The sequence below is a fragment of the Heterostelium album genome (assembly GCF_000004825.1).
Source record: "Heterostelium album PN500 unplaced genomic scaffold PPL_scaffold3, whole genome shotgun sequence".
NCBI lineage: Eukaryota > Evosea > Eumycetozoa > Acytosteliales > Acytosteliaceae > Heterostelium > Heterostelium album.
Window position 1 is genome coordinate 852,426 of NW_008805065.1, and position 25,869 is coordinate 878,294.

At 31.7% G+C, this 25,869-nt stretch overlaps 13 protein-coding genes across 13 annotated transcripts; 8 read left to right on the plus strand and 5 right to left on the minus strand.

Moving 5' to 3' along the window:
• Window positions 1–255: 255 nt before the first annotated feature.
• On the plus strand, window positions 256–1,729 carry PPL_02918 (uncharacterized protein; the record flags this gene model as incomplete). The annotated part of the gene is made up of 5 exons (XM_020573893.1): window positions 256–302; window positions 422–716; window positions 791–1,132; window positions 1,220–1,437; window positions 1,516–1,729. 5 exons carry the CDS (start codon window positions 256–258, stop codon window positions 1,727–1,729), a joined length of 1,116 nt encoding a protein of 371 aa, XP_020435965.1.
• Window positions 1,730–1,840: 111 nt separating this feature from the next.
• PPL_02919 (thiolase family protein) lies at window positions 1,841–3,206 on the minus strand (the record flags this gene model as incomplete). Its single annotated transcript, XM_020573894.1, has 3 exons — window positions 1,841–2,728; window positions 2,811–3,005; window positions 3,108–3,206. 3 exons carry the CDS (start codon window positions 3,204–3,206, stop codon window positions 1,841–1,843), a joined length of 1,182 nt encoding a protein of 393 aa, XP_020435966.1.
• Window positions 3,207–4,018: 812 nt separating this feature from the next.
• On the plus strand, window positions 4,019–6,013 carry PPL_02920 (ankyrin repeat protein; the record flags this gene model as incomplete). The annotated part of the gene is made up of 2 exons (XM_020573895.1): window positions 4,019–4,025; window positions 4,473–6,013. 2 exons carry the CDS (start codon window positions 4,019–4,021, stop codon window positions 6,011–6,013), a joined length of 1,548 nt encoding a protein of 515 aa, XP_020435967.1.
• Window positions 6,014–6,117: 104 nt separating this feature from the next.
• Window positions 6,118–7,662, minus strand: PPL_02921 (uncharacterized protein; the record flags this gene model as incomplete). Its single annotated transcript, XM_020573896.1, has 3 exons — window positions 6,118–6,621; window positions 6,721–6,932; window positions 7,011–7,662. 3 exons carry the CDS (start codon window positions 7,660–7,662, stop codon window positions 6,118–6,120), a joined length of 1,368 nt encoding a protein of 455 aa, XP_020435968.1.
• A 441-nt stretch (window positions 7,663–8,103) lies between these two features.
• PPL_02922 (uncharacterized protein) lies at window positions 8,104–8,223 on the plus strand (the record flags this gene model as incomplete). The annotated part of the gene is made up of 1 exon (XM_020573897.1): window positions 8,104–8,223. The coding sequence occupies one exon, from the start codon at window positions 8,104–8,106 to the stop codon at window positions 8,221–8,223; it is 120 nt and encodes a 39-aa protein (XP_020435969.1).
• Window positions 8,224–9,151: 928 nt separating this feature from the next.
• Window positions 9,152–10,795, plus strand: PPL_02923 (HAD-IG family 5'-nucleotidase; the record flags this gene model as incomplete). Its single annotated transcript, XM_020573898.1, has 5 exons — window positions 9,152–9,236; window positions 9,341–9,490; window positions 9,566–10,151; window positions 10,229–10,392; window positions 10,503–10,795. 5 exons carry the CDS (start codon window positions 9,152–9,154, stop codon window positions 10,793–10,795), a joined length of 1,278 nt encoding a protein of 425 aa, XP_020435970.1.
• An 88-nt stretch (window positions 10,796–10,883) lies between these two features.
• On the plus strand, window positions 10,884–11,225 carry PPL_02924 (5'-nucleotidase; the record flags this gene model as incomplete). The annotated part of the gene is made up of 1 exon (XM_020573899.1): window positions 10,884–11,225. The coding sequence occupies one exon, from the start codon at window positions 10,884–10,886 to the stop codon at window positions 11,223–11,225; it is 342 nt and encodes a 113-aa protein (XP_020435971.1).
• A 222-nt stretch (window positions 11,226–11,447) lies between these two features.
• Window positions 11,448–12,769, minus strand: PPL_02925 (uncharacterized protein; the record flags this gene model as incomplete). The annotated part of the gene is made up of 4 exons (XM_020573900.1): window positions 11,448–11,810; window positions 11,892–12,067; window positions 12,133–12,579; window positions 12,646–12,769. The coding sequence occupies 4 exons, from the start codon at window positions 12,767–12,769 to the stop codon at window positions 11,448–11,450; spliced, it is 1,110 nt and encodes a 369-aa protein (XP_020435972.1).
• A 1,485-nt stretch (window positions 12,770–14,254) lies between these two features.
• Window positions 14,255–14,949, plus strand: PPL_02926 (uncharacterized protein; the record flags this gene model as incomplete). The annotated part of the gene is made up of 3 exons (XM_020573901.1): window positions 14,255–14,267; window positions 14,342–14,597; window positions 14,946–14,949. 3 exons carry the CDS (start codon window positions 14,255–14,257, stop codon window positions 14,947–14,949), a joined length of 273 nt encoding a protein of 90 aa, XP_020435973.1.
• Window positions 14,950–15,153: 204 nt separating this feature from the next.
• PPL_02927 (uncharacterized protein) lies at window positions 15,154–18,687 on the plus strand (the record flags this gene model as incomplete). Its single annotated transcript, XM_020573902.1, has 9 exons — window positions 15,154–15,225; window positions 15,295–15,599; window positions 15,804–16,153; window positions 16,217–16,338; window positions 16,406–16,699; window positions 16,800–17,213; window positions 17,490–17,658; window positions 17,753–18,409; window positions 18,503–18,687. The coding sequence occupies 9 exons, from the start codon at window positions 15,154–15,156 to the stop codon at window positions 18,685–18,687; spliced, it is 2,568 nt and encodes an 855-aa protein (XP_020435974.1).
• Window positions 18,688–19,162: 475 nt separating this feature from the next.
• PPL_02928 (uncharacterized protein) lies at window positions 19,163–20,973 on the plus strand (the record flags this gene model as incomplete). Its single annotated transcript, XM_020573903.1, has 2 exons — window positions 19,163–19,282; window positions 19,360–20,973. 2 exons carry the CDS (start codon window positions 19,163–19,165, stop codon window positions 20,971–20,973), a joined length of 1,734 nt encoding a protein of 577 aa, XP_020435975.1.
• Window positions 20,974–21,201: 228 nt separating this feature from the next.
• PPL_02929 (FNIP repeat-containing protein) lies at window positions 21,202–22,674 on the minus strand (the record flags this gene model as incomplete). The annotated part of the gene is made up of 3 exons (XM_020573904.1): window positions 21,202–21,260; window positions 21,971–22,528; window positions 22,611–22,674. The coding sequence occupies 3 exons, from the start codon at window positions 22,672–22,674 to the stop codon at window positions 21,202–21,204; spliced, it is 681 nt and encodes a 226-aa protein (XP_020435976.1).
• Window positions 22,675–23,623: 949 nt separating this feature from the next.
• On the minus strand, window positions 23,624–25,366 carry PPL_02930 (uncharacterized protein; the record flags this gene model as incomplete). Its single annotated transcript, XM_020573905.1, has 1 exon — window positions 23,624–25,366. One exon carries the CDS (start codon window positions 25,364–25,366, stop codon window positions 23,624–23,626), a length of 1,743 nt encoding a protein of 580 aa, XP_020435977.1.
• Window positions 25,367–25,869: the final 503 nt, after the last annotated feature.

The following is a 25,869-nucleotide window of genomic DNA, read 5'->3' on the forward strand; positions in this document are numbered from 1 at the left end:
TTTTTTTTAATTTTTGACAAAGTGCAACATAAGGGAGAAGCAAGAATTCTTTGAAAATTTTTCATAAAGATCAAAATCAAATTCTTTATTTTTTCTTTGTTGCTTTTTCAAACTCTGATTTTCAAAGCAAAGATGAAATTTATTATCAAAATTTTAATACTAAATATTAAATCATTAAACTTTTAACAAATATTTTACTTTTTTTATTTTATTTTATAACTATATATAACTTTTAACTTTATTTCTAATTAAAGAATGGAATTTGATGATGATCCTGAAATTAATTTATCAATACCAGTAATGTATAGACTACACTATGATTGATTGTTTTAGTGATATATAGTATTAACACTTATTTTATCAACACAAATCAATAGATAAAACCATTGGCAGAAGAGATATCATGTCCTATTTGTTTTAGTAACATAAAGAGTTGTCTGATGACACCTTGTGGTCATAACTTTTGTGAACGTTGTATTCTAGAATGTATCAATAGAAATCATAAATGTCCATGTTGTAATGCACCCGCCACCAAAGATAAACTGATAAAGAATCATCAACTAGAAAAAATAATATCGATCATTGAATTTGAAAAAGAAGAATCATCGAAAAGATATTTTAATAATTTAATATATAATAACAATCAACAACAACAAGTTGTACAACAATCAAATGCTAAAAAACCAATACTACATCCTGTACAAGAGTTATTTAGTGTAGGTTAAAGTTTAATTATTATTATTATTATTATTCAAACAACAACTAATATAAATAATCATTATTATTATAGAAATATTTAAAAACATCACTTTTAGCATATGAAGATTTCTATAATCAATTGGCACAGAAACTAGAGGAGAATAAAAAGATTTTGGAAAAGGAGAGATTGGAATCTATAAAGAAATATGAAAATCAAGTTGTCATGTTGGATCAAGTAAAAGAAGAGTTTGCATACAAACAAGATAAACTAGTGAAAAGCCACCAGAATACACTGGATCTCTTTTTGAAATCGTTTGAAGATCATCTAAAAAAGACTGCTGTTGCACCGAATTTCGTGAACATTCAGGTCTCCATCGTCATTTCATCAAAGAATATTACATTTGAACATATTTCATTGAAACCCTCAACAACAGTATGTTTCTATTATATTCATTATCTATATAAATCTAAACAATCAATCAAACTAACTTATCTTCCTTTCTTTCTTTTAATTCAATAGATAATAGATATTAAACAATTGATTATAGATAGATTTAATCAGAAAGGTGGAGAATCTGCATTTATAAAGTATATGGATGATGCTCGACTGGTTGCTCAACTACCGATTGCATCGGGTGGCAAAGAGATTGCATTGGATGAAGATATCAAACCACTTTCACTATATGAGATTGTACATGGATCTAAAATCATATTAAAGGGGGATATACAACTATACGAGTAAGTAGATAGCTATCTCGGTCGATCAGTTACTTTCAAACATCATTACTAATAGCATCTATTATCCAATATCTTTAGAGATTTACCAAAACAATGTTTTGCAGCAACATATAAACCAGGTGATACAATGGATTATTTCAAATGTTTGGATTGTAACTACAGTTGGATCTGCAAACAATGTTCGAATCACTGTCACAAAGGTCATAAAACCATACCTTATCTTGTAAATCATAAAGCATCATTTGCATGTTGTTACGATACCAAAAACAAATGTATATTATCAAATAAATAAAATGATTATAACTCTTTTTTTTAGAAAAAAACAAAAAAACATTACATTATTATAAAATGAAATAGAAACAATGATGAGGAGGATGATTTTGGTTTGGTTTGATTTGTTTGTTTAAAGTTTTGATTTTGGTTTAAAATTACAATTTTCAATGATGGTTGCGGTTGCCTGTCCAAATCCAATACACATGGTTTGAAGTGAATAACGTTGACCTGTACGTTCCAATTCATTGACCATCTTGGTCATGAGAATGGCACCTGTTGCACCGAGTGGATGTCCGTGTGCAATTGCTCCACCATTTGGATTGATTTTGGCTGGGTTGATCTTTAGCTCCTTTTGCCATGCCAATACGACCGATGCGAATGCCTCGTTGATCTCGTAGTGGTCGATTTGGTCGACGTTCAATCCAACGTTCTTCAATGCTTTCTGTGTCGCTGGAATGGGACCGAGCAACATATACTCGGGGTCGGATCCGACGACCACGCAAGTCACGATCTTGGCACGTGGACGCAAGCCAAGCTCCTTCAACTTTCTACCGGAACAGAGCAGAACTGCTGCAGCACCGTCAGAGATCTGCGAAGCGTTGGCAGCGGTAATCAAACCGTTCTCTTTGAATGGTGTTTTGAGTTTCTTCATCTTTGAATAGTCGACTGGAACTCTGATGCCTTCGTCGGTGTCGATCAGTTTGTCACCGACCTTGATTGGCATGATCTGTGATTTGAAATGGCCGGCTTTGGTGGCGGCGTCGCATAGCTCGTGAGAACGACCACTGAACTTATCGAGTTCGTCACGTGTCAGCTTGTACTTCTCGGCGATCATCTCTGACGAAACACCTTGATGCAGAACCTTAAAGTCGAATCCCTTTACGAAATCTGGGTTATCCATTTGCCAATCCGAACCCATTGCAACGACACTCATCATCTCAACACCACAACCAATAGCGATATCCATACTACCTGCAGCGATTGCCTGTGCAGCAAAATGAATTGCTTGTTGTCCACTCTTCAACACAAAACAAACATTAAATATTAATATAAACTGTTTGAATCAAACAAATAAAATGATTGATTAATTAGTTACTTACACCACACATTCTATTTAATTGAACACCTGGAACATGTTTTGGGAAACCAGCTTTCAATGCAGCGAAACGTGGAATGTTTGCACCCTGTTCTTTTACTGGTGATACAACACCGGCGATTACATCTTCTACCAATGCTTTATCAACACCACTTCTCTTCATCAATTCATCCAATGTCATTGCTAATAAATCAACTGGCTAATTTATAAATGATAATAGGTAACAAATCAATAAATGAATAATACCATTCTAATTGTTGTTAAACAACAACAACAATAATAATTTGATTTCTATATATACTTGGATATTATGTAAAGCACCATTATTATAACCTCTGGCAATTGGTGTACGAACACATTCTACAATATATACATCACGATCTAAGATTGCACTTGACATCCTTTCTTTTCTTTTGAAACTAACTAACTAATAAACCTTTTATGTACAATTAAAAACAACAATGTTTGTGTGAAAATGAATGAAATTTAACCAAAAAAAAAAAAAAAAACAAATTGTTTTAAACACAATCAAAAGACTATTGACAAAAATTAAAAGATATTTTATGTTAATAAATAAAAAAATAAAATATATAAAAATCTGGATAAATTTTTTTTGTAATTCACATGACACCATCTTATTCCTTTTTGAACTTACCGATTCTGATTTTTTTTATTAAAAATATTTGATAACATTTTTTTAGTTCGGAATCTATTATTCTAATTAATGTTACTTTAAATAAATGAAATTAGTTAACTAACTTACCCTTAAGTGTGAAACTACATTTTTAGAGATAAATAATCGGATAGTGAGGGAAAAAGAGAGTTGAATGAATAAGCAATGAAAACATAATTTATCAAAAGACAAACTAAAATCTAGAATCCTAGCTCGGTATCTGATAGCAATTCCATCATCATATTGATATCACCATTTCTAGATGCTCTGAGTAAGTCTAAATAAATCTGTCCAAGTAGGAGTCCTCTACCTCTTTCCATTTGTCGATCAAATGTAATGGTCTATCTCTTGCAGCAATATGAACTTCTTCATTGACCAATTTATCGGAGAATGATCAAGATCGTCTTTCTTTGTAGATTTATGTGGCACTCTGTCACCAATAGATTGCAATACAGCGGTTGAAGCAGTGTAGAAAGTTCCCTCATAGTTTTCAGTGGAATCCAAATCAATAGCTGATGCCCAATCTATGAGATAAATCTATGAGAAGTAAATCAAAAAAACAATGAAAAAATGGTTTTTTAAAATAAATAATCAGTAAACCATCAACATAGTTTCTATCTACATTTACAACAATCTCTAAATCTAATAGACATAAATAAACTATTGTTTCAAAATTGGTTATAACGAGTATCGCTTTTTTTCCATTCTCGCTTTATTTTTTCAAAATGAACACTCACATAAAACAAAATAAAAAAAAACACTCCAATCAAGTGATATATAATACTCTTTTGTTGCAATCATGTTGAGTAAAAGAACAATATCATCAGTATTAACAACAAAATATCATAATAGTTATAGAATAGTAAATAGTTTTAATAGTTTAAGATCGACATCATCATGTTGTTTACATCTTTCAAATAATAATTTTATAAAATATTTATTCGACAACTAATAATAATAATAATAATAATAATAATAATAATAATAATATAGATAATGATAAACTAAAAAAGAAATCAACGACAACATCAACATCAACGAAAACAAAGAAACAACAAAATGATATTGAAAATAGTATTAATAATAGTAATAAAAAATTGAGTACATGTCCAAATTGTTATAGTATACAAGTAGCGCTAAAGAATAGACATACAGAGTGTTTCAAATCTTTGGTTGCAACCGACAAGGAACACAAGTCAAGAGGCGACTCTCCACTGCAAGTCGCTGTGGTAATGCAAGATTCCGACATGGTATCGCAACTGCTGAACGATAGCACGATCGATGCGCAACGTCGTCAATCAATGGTGAACTTTGTCAATCGAGTCGGTTTCACTGCGCTTCACTACTGTTCAATGACAATGATGATGGAGCGTGACAAACGTCTAACGGAGAACCACAGCTACCTCACAAAGAAAATACACTTTCCTGGACGTGTCAAGAAACTTGATGATCCATCGCTGGTTCGTGCTGATGCCGGTCTGAAAACTCTGGAGATTGTAGAGCTACTGCTGAATGCCGGCGCCGATGTGAATATCCTCACTCCGACCAATGTCGATGCGTTCGGTATCGCCGCAGAGACAGGACTGCTGCCGCTGTGCAAGCGACTGGCGGCTGCCGGCGCCGACTTGGAGCGGCCAAACGTCGAAGGTGACACTCCTCTGATGACGGCGATTGCCAACCAGAATACAGAGGTTGTAGAATTTCTAATTGGCAGTGGTGTCAATATTGAGTATGTCAATGAGAGGAACGACGAGACTGCATATCAACGCGCCGGATTCTACACTTTTCTGCCAGTGTTGAAACTGCTGATTGCAGCGGGTGCAAAGGATCGCGACGTTTCCAACACTGCACTTCACTCGACGGTCGCATCCAACAAGCTGGCTGCAACCAAACTGATCCTGCAACACCAACCGGAAGCTATCAACTTCCGTGATGTTGGTGGCGCTTCTCCTATTTTCTTGGCGGCGCAATCGTCGTTTAGCGAAGTGTTGGCGTATTTGTTGGAACAAGGCGCGAGAATCGACTATACAGTTCCGGGAACCGGTGATAATTTAGGTCATGTTTTGGCATTCTCTGGAAAAGTAGGTGATATGAAAGTATTGCAATCCGCCGGAATCAATGTGAAGACGACCAATCTCTCGGGTGAGACGCCACTTCATGAAGCGGCAAGAGGTGGCAATTCAGAGATGATTCGATACTTGGTGAAGGAATGTGGATTGGATGTAAATATGCAGAACAATAGCGGAGAGACACCACTAACGCTATCGGTACGTCAAAGAAAACTTGGTGGCACACGTGAGCTCCTGGAGCTTGGCGCCAACGCAAATCACCCGACACCAGATCAACGATACCCAATACACAACGCAGCTGAAATTGGACTTCCAAAAATGATTTCACTACTCATCGAGCATGGTGCAGATATCAATGTTCAAAATTCATTCGGTCAAACTCCACTTGTTCTTGCCATCGAAAGAAAGAACAAAACCTGTCAAGATATTTTACTTTCCATCACCAGACAATCAATTGGATCATGAAATTAATAAACAATTTTATATTAATATATATATGGTAACAATTGAAGAACTTAAAAGTAACTTTATTAATTTAGTTTAGTTTATCTTTACTTTTCCAACTTGATTCAATTGAAAAGATCAAAATCCTCATCAACATTATTGTTGTTGTTTTCTGAGTTATCGATTTCTGAGCGAATTAGATTCCAATCGGTGTCGGTTGCATATGGTTTGCCTTCGAGGAGCGGTTCCAAAGTGATGTATGGAAGTTGTGAAATTGCACGGCGACAAATGGATGCTACTTTCTCGTGGCTTTGGATGAACATCGATGGTGAGTAGTTGACCTCTAGCAAATAGGGTTTGTCATCACGATCGAATATGAAATCCAATCCAAGCAGTGTGAATCCAGAGTGTTTCAAAAAATTGAGTCTCGACCAAAACGGTTTGAAGACATCCAGTACTGCACCCTCCAACTCTTTGAATCGACTGCCATCTCTATCCCACTCGCTCAACGGCATTATATTATCAAACTCTGGATTCAAAGACAGCTGATAACAGAAATTCGTAAACTGTTGTTGCTTATCCAAACTACCATCTTTATATTTTGTATTTGTACATCTAATTACACCTTCCTAATGTAGATAGATAGATAGATAATTATTATTAGTATTAAAAAGTTAACAACAAAAACAACAACAATATTTATAATCGTTATTATTATTATTACTTACATTGAACATATATAATCTTTTTGAAGTTGCTGTGAATACGAATAAAACATTGATTCTTACATCGAATTTAAAGTTGTTGATTAACGATGGTATGATTTCTCTTTGTAGAATATAACGTTTCTTTGGATTACAATGTGCAAGTGCATCGTCGATAGAATTGAATAGTTCAATTCCTTGTGATTTATTTAATAATGGATCTTTTAAAAACCACACTAAATCAATGTGATAATATATTGAAGTAAAGTTTGTTAGTTAGTTATCCTATATATATATAGTGTTTCTTTTTTTACCTTTATCTTTTTCTAATTTTGCTTTCTCAATATCGATTTGATAGGCATCTATGATTTGTGAGCGTTCGATCAATATACATGGAACCAAGTAATTTGAATTCATTAGGTTTCTCGTTAGGTTGAATTTATCTGTCAGCAATTGATATCCACTGATTGCATTCCTAATGATGGCATACGAAGATATCCTTCTCGGTATGAATCCAGTGGTCGACTCTGTCACTTTACTGTAGGATCCCGATGGTAATAATAATGAATCGCCACCTTCATTTTCATTATCATTATCTATTGTGATGATTGGTGATGTTACATCCTCCAAAGGTGTAGTGGGAGTAGTATCTTGTTGTTGTTGGTTTTGACCTTGTTCCAATTCCAATTGATATCTTTCTCTCTCGGCATCATCTCTTCCTTTTCTGATGAATGTGTAACCTCTGTTGTATTCGATAGTTAGGTTTGTCAAGACAAGTGGTACATCAACATCATCACTAACTTCACTATTGTTTTCGTTGGCTAACTTTAATGTATCTTGTAGAGTTTCGCCAACAGGTGCAGTCTGAGAGGTGACACGACGCCACTTACTATTCTTACTTAGATATAGGTCATCTAGCAATCTATAATAAGTTAATCTACTCTGAATATCATAACCATATACCATTTGATCGATCAAATAAAACCAAATTTAAATAAATATGTAATTATGTAAGTGTGTAAAAAAACATTAAAAATGATCATCTTGCTTTCATTTTTTTTACCCACTTAAGATTTTTTTTTAAAAAGGAAATTATGCAAACATTTTCTATGAACCATTATAAAAAAACACAAATAATTTTTTTTAATTTATTTTGAAATATTTTTTTGAATTTGTATTTTTTTTTTTTTTTATTGTGTGTGGTGATCATCAACATAAAATACACAAATTAAATTAATTGTTTATTTTCTTTATAATACAGTAATCATTCATATTTTAAACATATCACAGATAATATTCTATTCTTCAGTTTATTTAGACTATTTTTATTTTCGCAAATACATTTCAATTAAATCAATTACGTTATTAGTTTTATTTATTTTTTAGTTTTGAAAAACAAACAATAAAATGTCATTTACACCACCCATTCAATCACACACACCAAAGCTGTCATCTGGTCTCAGAACCTCTAGTTCTGGCTTGTTGATGGAAAAGAGAAGACAAGAACAAGAGTATGTTAAAATCTAATCTACATGATAAATCTTTAAAAGATTTACTTGGACCTTTCAAAACATTTTGCAAATTGCTCAAATAGAATTGTATATTCACTCATAAAAACCAATCATATCATTAATCCATATTTAAATACTCCACCAATTAAATATTACATCATTTAATCATTTTATTTTGCAATTAATTAATTTTATCTATCTTCATTTAAAAGAAAAAAAAAAATCTTTATCTTCAAACAATATTTAATTGACAATCAAATTTAGCTGTCAAAAAAAAAAAAAAAAAAACAAATTAATTTGTTTACAAAAGGTGGTGATGTCATGAATATTAAGCTGAAGTACCCCCCAAATTTTTTTTAAAAAAACAAACCCCAAAATCAAATATCAACACCAAACACACCTTCAAGATTTAAACATTTACAATTTTTTTAATTTAAAAAAAAATGTTTATGTCATTTGACTTTAAATGGTCATAATATAATATATAACAGTAACCTTTTAAAACAAAAAACAATATATATCATTAATTAAACACACACATATAACACATATATTAATTCATTACTATTTTAAAAGTAAAAATACAATGAAAAGTATACTTTAATTACAGACTTATAATTTCACTATTTACTTTTTTATTTATTTATTTATTTTAAATATTAAATCAATAGAAGAATCAACAACCAATATACAAATCAAATATATATTTATATAAATATTCCAACACACAAGATTATTGTATTTTAAATATTTCAATATTTTTCCATTTTACTTTTACATATTTTATATCCATTGTAATAATATTTTATATTCATTGTACAATTATCAGAATCTTTTTTTTCTACTCTTATCATTACATCATATATATTTATTAATTTAATTTTCAAATTTAAAATATATTATTTATTTATTTATTTATTTATTTATTTATATTATATTAATAAATGGATTATATTAGTAAACAAGAAACCGATACTTTAGCCGAAGAAAAGAAGTCACCATCAACCAAATTCGATCAATTATCATTGAGTATGTATTAAATCAATCATCATAGTAATAATCATTCTTATGAAATCTAATTTCATTGTTAACCAATTTAAATTATTTTACTTTTTTTTTTTTTATCAATCCAGATGATTTATCAAATCCACCAACTGATGAAGAACTTAGAAGATATAAGGATTTACCATCATCCTTACTCCCACCTATCCACAAACGTGAGATGTTAAAGAGAATCTATGTCAATCGTGATCTAAAGTTGGACAGAATCGAATTCTTTGGTTGTAAGTATTAATAATACTTTATTTACTACCTGTTAAAGTTATTAATTTCAAAAAAAATAATTACTTTATTTTCAGTCGATATGGATTATACAATTGCAGTATACAATTCACCGGATTTCGAAGAGTTGGCATATGACATGGTTATCGACCGTTTGATTGCACTCGGTTATCCAAAGTCCATCAAAAAGTTGAAATACGATCCATCGTTCCCAATTCGTGGTTTGTTCTTGGACAAGGAGCTCGGTAATCTACTAAAGATCGACAGTTTCGGTAATATTATTCTCTGTGTCCACGGTAGACGTACACTCTCCTCGAAGGAATCGACCGATATGTACCCAAGCATGAGAGTGCCAAGCGACGATATCGGTAAGCGTTTCTACCTGTTGAACACCTTGTTCACCTTGCCAGAGGCTTGTTTGTACAGTGATCTCGTTGAGCATCTGGAGAAGGAGAGCAACTTGAAGCTCACCGAGGAGGTTGCCGACGAGCAACAACAACAAAACTCACCACCTCTGACCAGCTTGCACCAAAACACCGAGGGTAACATGGCAATCGAGGGTGACGTCTCCTACACCAATTTGTTCCAAGATGTTCGTGAAGCAATGGATCTAGTTCATAACGACGGTAGTTTGAAAACCAAGGTATTGGATGATATGCCAAGGTAAGAAACAGCAAGCAAGACAAACAATAATAACAATTCTTTACAAAACTAACATATTTTCTACTATTTTATTCTAGATATATCAAAAAAACTAATCCATCTGTTCTTTTCGATAGAATGAGACAAAATGGAAATAAAGTATTCCTTTTAACAAATAGTGAATATTATTATACCAACAATGTTATGTCTTATCTTTTAAATGATGCAAATCCAAATTATAAATCATGGAGAGATTATTTCGGTATGTTTAAGAAAAGAAGGGAGGGAAACTCTGTTACTTTTTTTTTTAAAAAAATATTAATATTAACAACTTTACTTTGTTTCGATATTGTTTAGATTTAATCATTGTAGGTGCTGATAAACCAAGATTCTTCTCTGAAGGTACAACCATTAGAGAGGTTGACATTAGCACTGGTAACCTGATGATCACAAAGGTCAAGGATAGATTCGAACAAGGAAAGGTATACCATGGTGGTTCCCTCTCTTTGGTTCAAAAGTTGATTGGTGCCAAAGGTAGCCGTGTTCTATACACTGGTGACCACATCTTTGCCGATATCATCAAGTCAAAGAAAACTCACGGTTGGAGAAATCTTTTGGTCGTCCCAGAGCTTCAACATGAATTACAAGTAATCGTAAGTTTTTAAATTTTATTTTTGTAAATCAATAATTGGCCAACCAACTAATATACATATTATTAATTCCGATCACTATTAGAATGAAGAAAAGAATACAATGATTCATTTGTTGAATTTGGAATTCATTCGTGCTGAAATCTATAGAGGATTGGACTCTGAGAGTACAACACCACCTGATATTACCGTTTTGCACAACCATATCAAGGAAGCCAGAGACAAGTTGAATAGCTCTTACAACAAATACTTTGGTAGTCTATTCAAAACCGGTTCACACGCTTCCTTCTTCTCGATGCAAGTCCAAAGATACGCAGATCTCTACACCAGTGACTATCTCAATTTACTAAACTATCCATTGTTCTACAACTTCTGTGCCAACGTCAACGCCATGCCACACGAAAATCTTGGTGGTGCACAATCTATCGATAAGATGTCAAATTAAACATTAAAAAAAAAAACAGAAAAAAAAATATTAAATAAACTTCTTGTACTTATTTCTTTATCATCATAAATAATAATAATATTCATTTTATTCTTAAAGATAATAAAAAGAAATAAATATTAGAAAGAATAATCATTTTTAAATCTAAAAAAGTTTAAAGTTTACTTTTTATTAAAAATACAACACTATATTATTATTAATATTATTATTATTACAATCGATTTAATTTGTTACAACTAATGTATTATTTCTATTCTCTATAATTGATGAATTGGTTATTATTGGTGTTATCTTTCTATGACCTTGATTACTTTTAAACAATGACTTAAAGTTGCCCAATATTGAGTGATTCGATTTAGAAATGATAGAGGATTTAGGTGTAGCATTGAATTTGTCTATCAACACAGTTTGAGGTGTTGGAAACCAATAGTAACCATTTTTTTGGACATTACCACAACCCAAAGTCGACATTGAGTTTGCATTGTAAAATTCATTCATCAGTATGATGTCACTCTTTTTTAATTCATAATCTTTAGAGTTGACTACTGATCTTGCATATATATGATCAAATAAAATTGATCTAAACTATATCAAATAAAAATTGAATGTTAAAAATTTAGATTAAAAAATATTATAGTTGATTTTTTTTGTTCTTGTACTACTTACTTGTTTTTTATTAAAATAACTATGTGGAGAAACGGTAAAATATAAATTCTCTGAACCTTCCTCTGAAATAATTGGTGGACGTCCATCAGTACAAAATCTATCAAAACCAATATATAAATCTACAGAATCAACTGGAACACCATAATATTGTTCAATCAATTCATTTTTACTTGGCACTAAAAAAACAAATATAGAATTAGTATAAAAATATATCTTTAAGAAATAAACTTATTGAACTTACACTTATTGTGAATTTGAAAATAATCTATTGAAAGCTTAGAAATAATTTCTGTTGTAGATGTTATATTGGTACCAAATAATAAAAGATGATTTGTACAATGTTTGGTTTTTGACATCAGCGATTCCATTAGATTCTCCAATTCTTCATCGTTACCTATTCTACAAAACTCTCTCCATTCTCCATAGAAAACTATTCTTATTCCAAGTGAAAGAAATATATCCATCAGTCTGCTATCGGTAATCAGACAATTGAGTCCCCATAAATATTTAATAAATTTCGGATAGTATTCAGGACCACGTTTTCCAAGTGTTGGGAACCACATTGGATAAATTACTGTATGAATACCATGTTTCATCATCATTATTGTTAGATCGATCATTTTCTTAAACGATTTTGAAGAATAATCATTCCAATTTATTTCGATTAAACTATCATCAGTTCCTTTATCTATTTGTTTTTATTTAATAATAAATTAATAAAATAAAAAATTATAATAGTTGAAAAAATACTTACTTTTATTTATTTCATTTATTAAATGACTTCTTCTAGTTCCATCATAAGCGAAAACCAATGTTTTTGTCTTGGATGTTCTTACAATTTCTGAAATTTCTATCTTTGATTTATTTAGAAAGTTCATTTTACAAGATTTCAAAATTGTAGAAATAATAATAAGTGTGCTTATACAATCTATTCGATATAGATAATAATATTTTGTTTGAATTATAAAAATCCAAAAGAAAAAAATATTTGTAATTTTTTTTTAATATACAAATTGGATATTATTGATTGATTTTGATATTTGAGATGGACGATTTAGAAAAAAACATGAGTTACAAAACAAAAAAAAAAAAAAAAACAAATTAATAAAACAACCATGCAAATCAATTAATCAATTTCAATCGATTCAATTAATTAGTTTTTATATTAATTATCTTGACATCCAAAAAAAAAAACAAAAAAAAAAAGTCTAAATTTAAATTTAGAAAAAAAAAAAAACAATTTTTAAATGAGATGGGTTGATGAACAACCAGGTGCCTTTTAATAAACAAAAAGAAAAATAACATCAACAGAGTGGGTGATGTGTGATGATTTTATGTCCTGTCCTTAAAGATCTTTTAAGATCAATAGTGCTACAAGGTTACACATCACCCATTTTAAAAACGATCTGTTCCTTTCTAAAGATATTCAATTGAACTAAAAAAAAACGACCTTTTTAGTTCAAGTGTTTGGAGAGATTATTTTCACAAAAAAACCAGCATTAATATTAATTTAAAGGTACAATTAGGATTAATAAAGATATCATAACATAACTGTTTATTTTTATGTAAAATGGATTTTAACTATATCTAATCTATCAAATTTTGGGTAGAATAGAAATGAGGGAACTAAAGAGATGAACTTGAAAACCATCAATCTTATATTATTAATAAAAACGAAAACAGTGGGTTGATGTTATATTTTATATTTCCTTTTTTAAACTTTTACTAGTTTTGTAACTAAATCTAAAATTACCTTTAAAATTTTAAAAATTGATAGTTTAATGTCGTTATAGATTCGGTAGACTGGGAAATCAAAATATTATATGATTGGAGCCATTTTTTTAAATATTTATTATAAAATTCTCTTGTTTATCAAAATCATAAAATTAAAAGCAAGATTTCTTTAAAAAAAATTGTTTTTTAAAAGTTGTTTATTGAAGAATATTATTTTTTTTAAGAATCTAATCTGATTATAATGACAAAGACATAGATCAATATTTGTACTTAATATTTAGAATTTCTGTTTTAAAAAATTAATTTGTAAATAAAGTTTAAATTTTAATTTCTATAGAGGTAAAATAAAATAGTTTTTTCTTACCAAATATATTCAAACTTCATGTTAATTAAGATTGATAGTTAAATTAACAATTATTCACTTTTTTATTTAGAATTTGATATGATGATATTTTAGGGAAAAGAAGATAAAAATATGTAAAAAAAATTATTTATTTATTTTTAGTAAATTATGTCATCTGTCTATAATAATGTTTTTTTTTTGAATGAAAAACAACTATAAATACAATGAAATTTTAAAAACTCATTCAATTCATTATCTTCATAAGAATTTAAAATAATATATAATTATGACTATATTGGGTTAGTATTATTTGTTTATATATTAATATTATTTCTTTGATACTAATATTTTTTTTCATTTTTCATCCAAATAGAGAATCTCAATAAAATAGGGCATCCACTTGAAAGTATGACTTCTTCAAGTGTAGGATCATCTTTTGGTTCTGATTCAACCGAATCTGTCAATGGTACTGCTGATTCTGATTGGAGAGGTGGTGGCAATTGGAGAGGTAGTGGCGGTGGTGGAAACTGGAGAGGTGGTGGTGGAAATTGGAATGGTGGTGGAGGTAATTGGAGAGGTGGTGGCGGAGGTGGTCACTGGAGAGGTGGTGGCGGTGGTGGAAACTGGTGGTAAAACTATTTCCAAAAACCCCAATCAAACGTTATCCTTTTTGTAAATTCCAAAAATTTCAAAAGGATCACCTTAATTGATTTCTATCTGAAAAACAATTGATATAAAATAAAAATTATCTCTTTATTTTGATAAAAAAAAAAAAATGATTAATATATATCAGTGTTTCAAACAAGTTTTTGTGAAAATAAATGTTCTTAAAAAAACAAATAATACTATAGTATTTTCAAGAAAATATTTTAAATAATCGAAAATCATATATGTTTTATTTGAATATCAATAAATTATTTAAATAATCTGATTACTTAATTAATATAATATATATAAATATTTTATATTTTAAAAAGTTAGTAGTATGAAGTGTTGATATGAATAACTATCAACCTAAGCTGTTAGTGGGTTGATTCTTTGTCAGACCTAAGTGGTAATTTTTTTTTTTTTTTGAACATCAAATTCTTACTAAAAAAGGTAAAAAGTTTTTTTTTCAAAAGATATTGTTTTTTTTTGTTTTTTTAAATCTACAGTTAATAAGCAATACAGTTAAATTGATATCCAATGGACTCAATTTTAAACTTTGAAAATGATATAGATGTGACATTGTTAGATAGGATGATCGATAGTCAGAATGTAAGTTACTATATAGTATTTGTTTGAATGGTATTTATGTTAACTTTGTTATTTTATAATGAATTAAAGGATCCAAAAGTTGGAGTTGTTCTTAATCAGTTCTTAAATCACCAATTGTCATGGACGAGAATCAATAGTATCCTAAGTAGATCGAACAATGAGAGAACCAAGTATTTCGCATTGAGTATACTGGAGCAAGTCATTAGAAAGCAATGGAAGAATCTACAACCAGAACAAAGACATCCGATATTGAATCAATTACTTTGTATTGTTAATTTTATACCGCAACAACAACAACAACAGCAACAAGCAAGTCAACAACCATCGAATCTACTGCGAAAAAAGAGTAATTCACTCATTGCTCAATGTCTAGTGTATGAGTATCCCAATTGGAATCAGTTCATTACGATTATCGTCGGTGCATCGTCCACTCCCCATCTAATGGAGTCGGTCATACAGATATTCAGAGAGTTGGCATTGTCCTATAAGCGATTCTTCAATAACAATCTCGGTGGTTTGACGCCTGCCCAGTTGCAATCACAGCACGCACTCTTCAACGATACCTTCCTAAAGTGTAGATCCGTCGTTGAATCGACAAACACTTCCAACAGCAATGCCAGTTCCAATACGCTGGTCAACGAATCGCTGAATGCATTGAAAGAGCAGATGGAACTGGTAGACAGATCTATCCTACTGCAATCATTCAATCTAATCATTGAGAGAATGATATCTATGCCTGTCTATCGTGGAACCTGTATATTGCTATTAATTGAATTCATTCAAGTCATTGGTGGATCTACATCAACAACAACAACAACAACAACAACAGCAAATGAACAATTAGTTATATTTGAAACGATTATTAAATCATTGACAAGATTCATACCATCTACATTCAAAGAGATCAACCAATTCTTTGTAAACAATGGTATATTGTGCACTAATATAGTCACTCTTTTAACGACACTGTACAAATTATATAATCCTATAGTTATGCAATCATTCTCAGCACTTAAAGATACTATCTTGCTCGGTAATAGACATATAGTATTACTAGGTTGGATAAACGATACTGCAATATCACAGGCATGTCTTGAATATTGGAAGTTTATGGTATGTATCTACTACAATCTTTTATAAACTAAACTTATAGTTCTATATTAATTGTTGTTTTTGTTAGTTTGATAATTTGCGAGATTTACAATCAAAGGAAATGTCAGATAGTATCGGTCAACTAATAGAACCAATATCAAGAGTTATCTATAAGATATTGAAGAATCAAGATGTAGAGTTGATAGAATCAAGAGAGCTAGGTCCAGAAGCTGGTATTCTCTTTAAGAACACTAATGATTCCACAGATGAACAGTGGCAACCAATTTCAACATTACTATACGATGCACTCTACTCTATATCGACGATCTATTCATCACATCTACTTAAACTTTATTTCGATAAATTACTAAAGTTTTTATCTGTAAGTTGGATATTATTATTATTATTAATGTTATTATTACTTTGATTTTAACTTATCTAACATACTTTTCTGCTTTATTATTTCGTTTTAAAACTAAAAGAAACAAGATCTATTTGTACCAAGTAAATTTAGTTCAATCGTATGGTGTCTCGGTGTTTGTTTGGAGAGAATGCAAATCTATTCGGATATCGATAATCTGTTGTCTTTGTTATACAAATCAAAAGACTCAATCTCTGTTGAATATAGCAATTTAGTTGCAATTGCTATTTTGTATATCATTAGACACTCACAACAGTATCTACAGTGTAAAGATGTAAAGATGGCACCAATATTAGAGTTAATATTAAACTTTATCAAGACAGAGTCTGAAAAGACACAATCACTCTCTGAAATGAGTTGTCTTACTTTACTCTCGGTATTTCAACAACGCGCAAGTCAAATAGTAGCAGAGTATATGAATATACATATTACATTGAATGAAATAGTACAACAACCAAATATATCAAAACAAAATGTATGTAATAACAATGCAATATTATTATTAATAATAATCTTATTTTTTATAAATTACATTAATTAATGGTTGGTTTCGCTTCTATAGAAATTAATATTATATGAATGTATAGGAACTTATTTCAATCTATTCCAACAATCGAATGTAAATGCTAGTATTCCACCTTCATTTGTAACGTTAGTTACAGATGTATTAAATAGAATGGTAATATTTATAGTAGATAGATAGATACAAACCTTCAATTTATCGTTATTAATTATTATTATATTATTATAGCTTGGATCAAAGAGAATAGAAACAGATGGTATTGTTAATTGGATATTAAACATCAGTACTGTACTTCAATACAATAGTAGTTTAGCAAAGTCATCTAAATCAGCATACTCTACACAATTCAATAGTATTATTCAGAGTTTAATAGAGTTATACAAATGGTCAAATCAATGTAAATATATATATATTAAATGATTAAACAATAGCTACTTGATTAATGGTTATTATATTTATTAACTATGTTTTGTTCTTTTGAATTACTACAGTAAACAATGATGTATCATATCAGAATCATCAGATAACAATTAAAAAGTCTGTTCTCGATTTGTTGGAGGTATACATTCCCAGTATGACCGATGACCAATTGCTTCACAAGTTGGTACCGTTGCTCGCTGTGATGCTAGAGGACAGTAGAATCAACCAATCCAGTCAGCAACAATTCATTCCTAAAGGTCTACAGTTTTTGAGTGTACTTTGTGGTAGTCACGCCTCGTTGCTCTCACAGAAACCCGATATTACACTCTACGTCTTGAAATACTTTATGATACCGGCATTCGCTATTTGTGCCGGTCAGAGTGCTCATTCATCTTCGTCGTCTACACACACCGTTCATCTCAGACTGTACGACTTGATGAGCACCATTGCAACGTCGCCGATCTTGATGATCATCGATCCCGAGACGCTTTCAAACTATTTCAAAATGATTGAACACTCACTGGCCAACACGAGCAGCGATGTACATTCATCGGCAATGCAAGCACTCCTAAAGTACTACGACTCAGCAACACAACAACATTTTACACCGGGTGCGAAATCACTCAGTCCCAAAGCAGGCAGTGCTCAACTTATACTCAGTGTTCCAGTCAAGAATATATTCATCGCTGTACTTTTGAATTTATTATTAAATCCAGAATATAATTCATGTAAGTTAAATAACTACTTTGTTATAACAAATATACATATATAAACTTATTAATTTATTAATTTATTAATTTATTAACTTATTATTATTATAGCATTAGATTTAATCTCACAATGTATATATAAATTAGTGTTATTGTCTAGAGGTGATGGTATTGAAGTTACTCAAGCATTAAGACAAAGACTAACACCTGAACTCAATAGTTTATTCCGCCAACTCGCTTATCAATACGATTTCGATCAATTCGATTCTATCTTGAAGAACTTCACTAGAAAATAATAAATATCACTTATTTTAATTTTTTAATAATAATAATGTAAATTATCAACTGCAACAATCATATAATAATTATTTATATAATAATATTTCTGAATCATTTTTTTTGAATTATTACTTTGAACTGACACAACCACACTTGATTTATTTATTAAAAATAAAAAATTCATCCAACAGATAATAATTGATGTAATGAACTTATTTTTATAATTTGATTCATCTAAATAAAATTAAAAATAAGATATTATATTATTATTAATAAATATACAAACTAAAATGATATTCCATGAAGATATTTATTTATTATGTGATTCAGATATGATTGATTGAACAAAAATAAAAAACTATTAACAATTTCAAAGAATATCTTAAAATAAAGTAGAAACAATGAACTACTTTTTTTTCTAAAGTATAAATACAAGATTCTAAACATGTTAATCATTCATCAAAAAACAATTAACAAAAACAAAAAAAAACAATGTTTAAAATTTTTTTATTCTTAATATTATCAATTTCTTCTCTATCCCAAGCAGTTCCCTTCGGTCAGGTATTCAATGGAATTGCTTCTTTTTATAATAATCCAGGTCTTGGTTCATGTGTATGTAATATAAATTAATAATTTTATTTTATTAAATACTGATTTAATATTAATTCATTAAAAAAATAAATAAAAAGGGTTCTCAAATTGATGCAGGTACTGAAATGTTGGTTGCTGCACCAGCTGCTCATTGGACATCTGGAAACCCAAACAGCGACCCACTCTGTACTGAAAATGTCTACATTAAAGTTACTTATAATGGCAATGTTATCACTGTACCGGTCAAGGACAAATGTCCATCATGTCCACCAAATAAAATTGATCTTTCCAAACCTGCATTTGCTCAACTTGCAAACCTTGACGTAGGAATCATTCAAATCACATGGGAGTATGTTCGTGGCTCTGGTCCATCATCTAGCACTCCAAGCTCCTCTGGCTCTCCTCCAATTGGTAGTGGTTCATCATCGGGTGGTAATGGCCAAACTGTTACAGTTGTTGGTGGTGATACTTGTTATGCAATCTGGACAACAAAATGTGGTCATAATTGGGATCAGTCTGCTTTCAGTCAAGCTAATCCAAGTGTTAACTGTGCATCTCTTCAAATTGGACAACAAATAAGTTGTGGTGGAAGCGGTGATAGTGGAAGTTCATCAAGTGGAACAACTGTTGTAGGTGGAACTTCTTCATCTAGTGGTAGTGGTCAAACAATCACAGTTGTTGGTGGTGATACTTGTTATGCAATCTGGACAACAAAATGTGGTCACAGTTGGGATCAGTCTGCCTTTAGCCAAAGTAACCCAGGAGTTAACTGTGCATCTCTTCAAATTGGACAACAAGTAAGTTGCGGTGGAAGTGGAGGTGGTTCTCCTTCCCCAAACTCAATCGGTGGAACTTCATCATCTAGTGGTAGTGGTCAAACTGTTACAGTTGTTGGTGGTGATACTTGTTATGCAATCTGGACAACAAAATGTGGTCACAGTTGGGATCAGTCTGCCTTCAGTCAAGCTAATCCAGGTGTTAATTGTGCATCTCTTCAAATTGGTCAACAAGTTAAATGCGGTGGAGGCGGTAGTGGTGGATCTCCATCTTCAAACTCAATCGGTGGAACTTCATCATCTAGTGGTAGCGGTCAAACTGTTACAGTTGTTGGTGGTGATACTTGTTATGCAATCTGGACAACAAAATGTGGTCATAATTGGGATCAATCTGCTTTCAGTCAAGCTAATCCAAGTCTAAACTGTGCATCTCTTCAAATTGGACAACAAGTAAGCTGTGGTGGAAGTGGTGGAAGTGGTGTTCCTTCTTCCTCATCTTCCAATTCAATTGGTGGAACTTCTTCTTCGGGTGGTAGTGGTCAGACTGTCACAGTTGTTGGTGGTGATACTTGTTATGCAATCTGGACAACAAAGTGTGGTCATAATTGGGATCAATCTGCTTTCAGTCAAGCTAATCCAAGTCTAAACTGTGCTTCTCTTCAAATTGGTCAACGAGTAAGTTGCGGTGGAAGTGGAGGTAGCGGAGTTGCTAATCAAGGTGGTGCTGGTAGTCCATGGTCTAATTCTGGAATGTCTTCTTCATCATCATCATCATCTAGTGGATGTAGCAAGAACTTTTCAGCAGTACCAGGTGATACTTGTTATGGTATTTGGACAACTAAATGTAGTAACCCATGGATTGAATCTGCTTTCTTCTCAAAGAATGCTGGTATCAATTGCGCTGCACTCCAAGTCGGTCAACAAGTATGCTGTTAGTCTTAAATACTATTGTTCTTTCATTTTTAAATAAAAAATAAAATTGCAAAAAAAATAATGATCATCATTTTTTTTTTTTTTCCATAAAAAATATAAATCATCCTGGAAAAGATATTTAGAATAAGTAATAATGAAATAACAGTTACTATTATTTATTAGAAATATCAACTAGCGTATATAATATCGTTAAGAGTCTTGGCTGAATGGATGAATCCACCTTTGTGAAAATTAGATATTCCAATAAATGTAGACTGAAAGATTCGACGGAGCGAGAATTGATTGACGACCTCTATATTATAAATCTCCAATGGTAGGCATTCCAATATGTTTTCATCGAAAAATAGTAGATCTACTCTTATGTCAATTCTCCTTGAGGGTAGTTGCTGAATTTGCTGTTGGTCGGGTTGTAAGTTGTTAATGTTATTGTTGTGGTTGATGAAAATAGCTTTACGAATTTTAAGTTTTTCTAGAGTGATTGGTAGCATTTCTATGGAGAGTGTTTTTGGTTTGTTGCTGTGCCAACAGAGGATAAGTAGGTGAGCCGGGAGGAGACCTGGCCCCAGTGAATATGGATATCGTTTGAGATTCAAATGTACAATCGAGGTGGGTAGAATATTCGGTTGGATTTTGAGGGGTGTGATGTCAGAGTAAGTGAGCTTTTCCACACCGTACGGTATGGAGCCCGCTTGCAATGGCCGCTTGAAAGATGCCGTCTTCAGGTTGAGATGTTTTACACTGTTGGGAATTATTCCCGGCAGGATGCGATCGACGCAAAGACCAAACTTTAACTTTATTATACTGCTTGGAAGGAATCCCGGTTCAAGTTGATTGGCAATGTTAGTTTCCAGTTTAAGATGCTTGACACTCGACGGAATACTTCCTGGTACCAGTCGGAAGTTTGTCAACCCGCCAAAGTCAAGCTTGTCAATGGTCGAAGGAATCTTTCCTTTTCCAATAGTTTCGCCATTGAGATTGAATTTAGAGAATGAGATTTTACGAACGGTTGGTGGCACCAAATGGATGTGTTCGAATTGGAAATTCTGAAGTGTGGCTAGACGATGAAACTGGTTGAAATCGGGCAGCAGTTTGAAAGTGTTGATTTCACCAAACTCGATACACTCCAATGATTTTGGTAGATGCGAAAGATCTTGATTGCCCATGAGAAATAGAATGGTCAGAGTCTTGAGGCGCGACGGCAGCGAGCCCGACTCGAACGGCTTGTCGTATTCCGATAGCAGTTGCAGTGATTCCAACGACTCGGGGAGTACGTTGGGTTTGAAAAACTGATTGTTACGGTCGTCGATAGTGATCGATTGAAGTCCCTCGGGGAATAGACCGGGTTCCAATGTATCTTGTATCTTCACACTCAGCGTCAAACTCTTGAGTGAGTGTGGCAGACTGCCCGGTTCAATATACAACTCCTGTTCGGGTTCGAGCATACTAATCGACATCGAAGTAACATTGGTCTGTGAAAGATTAGGAATATATTTTATTGTTTTATCGAGTACCACCAACTGTCCTACATCTGGTGGTATTTCAATATTTGGATTTCCATCTAAAAAATAAAAATTGACCAATTTTTTTTCTAATTTAATAAAAGATGTAAATTAACTGCAAAGTAAGTAAGTAATACATACCCATATATGTACTGTAATCAAAATATTCGGAATATACACAACCTTTTATATTTTTCAATTTCATCCTACAAGCACAATTGAATTTTCTCAGTTCGTAAGTACGGTCAAAGATGTTCCTGTAGGATGGCCAATGGTGGAAATTAATTCGATTGGCGCGAACGACATTGTAATCAAAGATCAGGTAGCGATCACGATCATTGAACAGCTTTTTACACGTCAGACTGAAGCATATGCAATCTAGTGTTTTTATATCGTTCTTATAAGACAGAATATTCTTCAATATAATATATGATATATCTAATATAGAAGTTGTCATGATGAAGATGATGATTGTTTTTCTTGACGTGAATTGAGTAGCTTAGTTTAGCTTCGCTTATCTATGAGCTGATCTGAGGAGGTGAGGAGGCGAGGAGGGAGGTGTTTAGTTGTTTTGGTCGTGGTTAGGTCGTAGTGGTGATGTTGACTGTTGTTTGTTTTTTTAATGTTTGTATTATAATACAATCGAATGACTGACTAACTAACTATAACTAACTACTCTTTGTTATTTATATTTATAGGGGTGTTGCAACTACGACCAAAACAGACATTTTAAAAAATATTCAATTAATATGTGTTGTTCTGGTATTTGGTTGGTTGTCTATGAATAATAATTAATATGAATCAAATATATTGATTCTATGTTATATGAAAATAAAAGTATTGTGTATGTTTTTGATCGAAACTACTTGGTTTTTAGATCCATTAAAAATCGATTCGAAACAATTTTGTGGAGAGTTGAAAAAATGGGTTATGAAAAAAAAAAAAAAAAAGATTTTTATGTGTGTCTGTTGGTTGGGAAAAAGTCATTTAATTAATTTAGAATCGATATGGGTTGTAAAGTATATGAACTTTATTGGACTAGTCCTAGTTTAATTTAATTTTGATTAATTCAATCATTAATTATTTATTGTTTTTTAAACTGTTTTTTTTTCAATGTTTTTTTTTTTTGTTTTTTGATTTGTTTGTTTTTTTTTTTATAATGTTAGTATGAGTGCACCACCACACGCAACTCGTTGAGAATGATCATGTTTTAAAAATGGTTTCCATTTGTTGCTTGCTATGGTGTATCGATAGTTTCCAATATCTTTACCACCCATAAAGTAGATGAATGACTCATTCTTTGATTGATAGTAGATCATTGGGATTGCGGAATCGAAGCGCGCCGCCGGTGCCAAGTATTCAACGCTCTTGTTGGTGACGTTGAGCCGGATGAATCGCATATCCGTAGAGTGGATATAGATGTTTCCGTTGCCGTCGGTGCACGCCGCAAACGATCGTGTGAAAAGACGCTCAGATGAGAAGGTATCGAGCCGCTTGCTGACCGGATTGAATATATAGAGCTTCTGCTCGGTGGTAGGAACAGAGTAGAGCAGTCCTTCAAAGAAGAATGAGAGGACGTGATTCGATCCACTCGCTACGAAACTATAGTATTTCTCGAATTTGTGAGTGTTCAAGTTGAAACGATCGATTCGGTGGTGTCGAACGACTTGGTTGTTGACGTCGGTGCATCCGTTCACCAGATAGATGTGTGAGGAACCGTCGTAACAAACCGAGATGGATCGTCCACCTTCAACGCCACCGTCGATATCGGCTAGCATATCGAAACACATTAGATCGAGTGAGAATCTAGAGTATTGGTTGGTCGCTTTGTTCTGCTGGTTCGCTCCGCCAAAGATATAGATATGTCGATCTACTGCAACGAACGAGTTGTAAGTCATGAAGAGTTCCGATTCAGCATTGATAGGTATCATCGAGTTGTCAAGTAGCGAAATCAGCGAAACACCACGGTGTTGATGTCCTGAAAAGATATAGGTTTGTGTGATTGTCTTTTGAATCGATTGTTTTATAATCGAACTAAATTGTTTCTTATCAAATGGTTTAATGGTAAACCTATATTCATCAAACATCTGGCTTTGTTGCTGTTCTTGTCGAGCCACCGATTTAAATTGTAAGAAATGTTTATTCACCAATTCTAAAATGTTTGTCATTTCAAGTGGATCATCTACATTGCCATAAAAACCTCGAAGATTGTCATTATCGTTTTTAAACAATAAATTATTTTCGATGAACTCAACCATTGTATCGGATTGATTAATCGATTCAATTGTTGATTGAACTGTATTAATATAATTTATATCTTGTTGTTGTTGATGTTGATCTTCTTCTTCCTCCTCGCCAACTAAATGTTCATCTTTTTTAAGTTTGTTCATTTCTTGTTTATTGGAGGTGTTGATTATATTTACGAGAGACTTCATCTCATTGATTTGTTTGGGTATTTGTTGCTTGATGGTTTCAAGATCATGGGCAATGGGCTTCTTCAATCGATGTTCCTCGATCACCAGATATTCATGAAGCTCTCGGAAGTAAGAAGCTATTTCACTCTCTTTGAATTCCAATAGCTGATGTCTAGTAGCCAATGACTTTAGAGAAATCCATACATTCAACAGTTTTGAATTTATATCATATTGATCGGCGGTATTATTATTATTATCATCATCATCACTATTATTAATAGATCTTTTGCTACTGGATGATCTACTTAATAGATTATTTTTTATATTATTGATATGTTGAATGGTATGATTCCGATGTTCATTGAATCTATCGGTCAAACAAATAGTACAAAGCAATTGATTACATTGATAGCATATTATTTTACATTGTTTTTTATGTTCTGGACATCTTATTTCATTATTACTGTTGTTATTGATTGACATGATGTAAATACTAACAACAAAACTTTTAAAAATGATGTATAAACATGTAGGTTTAGCCCATAAAAATACTTGGTTTCAGATTATCCTGGTGATTATAATTTTGAGTGATTATTTTCGAAAACAAAAGTCTGCTCCTTTTTCGTCCGAAAAGTTTAACCTGTTGTTATTTATTTTTGTTGAGCATTTGTTCCCAGAAAAAAGAAAGTAGATCTAGTAGTTAATCGGATGTCAATATGTTAATATTTAATAAATTAAAAACAAAAAAATATGGAATGTGTGTTTTAGGAATGTGAAAAAACTATACTAATAAAATTTATAAACTTTTCACCTTGCTTAAATGGTTTGAGGATAATCATATTAAATATTGATTGGTTGGGTTGTCATATTTATTTCTTCCTCAAAAAGATATTTTTAAAAAAGAATAAATAAACTTTAATTGATTCATTGGTATTAAAACAATAATAATTTAGGTTTAAAATCTGTTAGATCTAAGAAAGAATTTA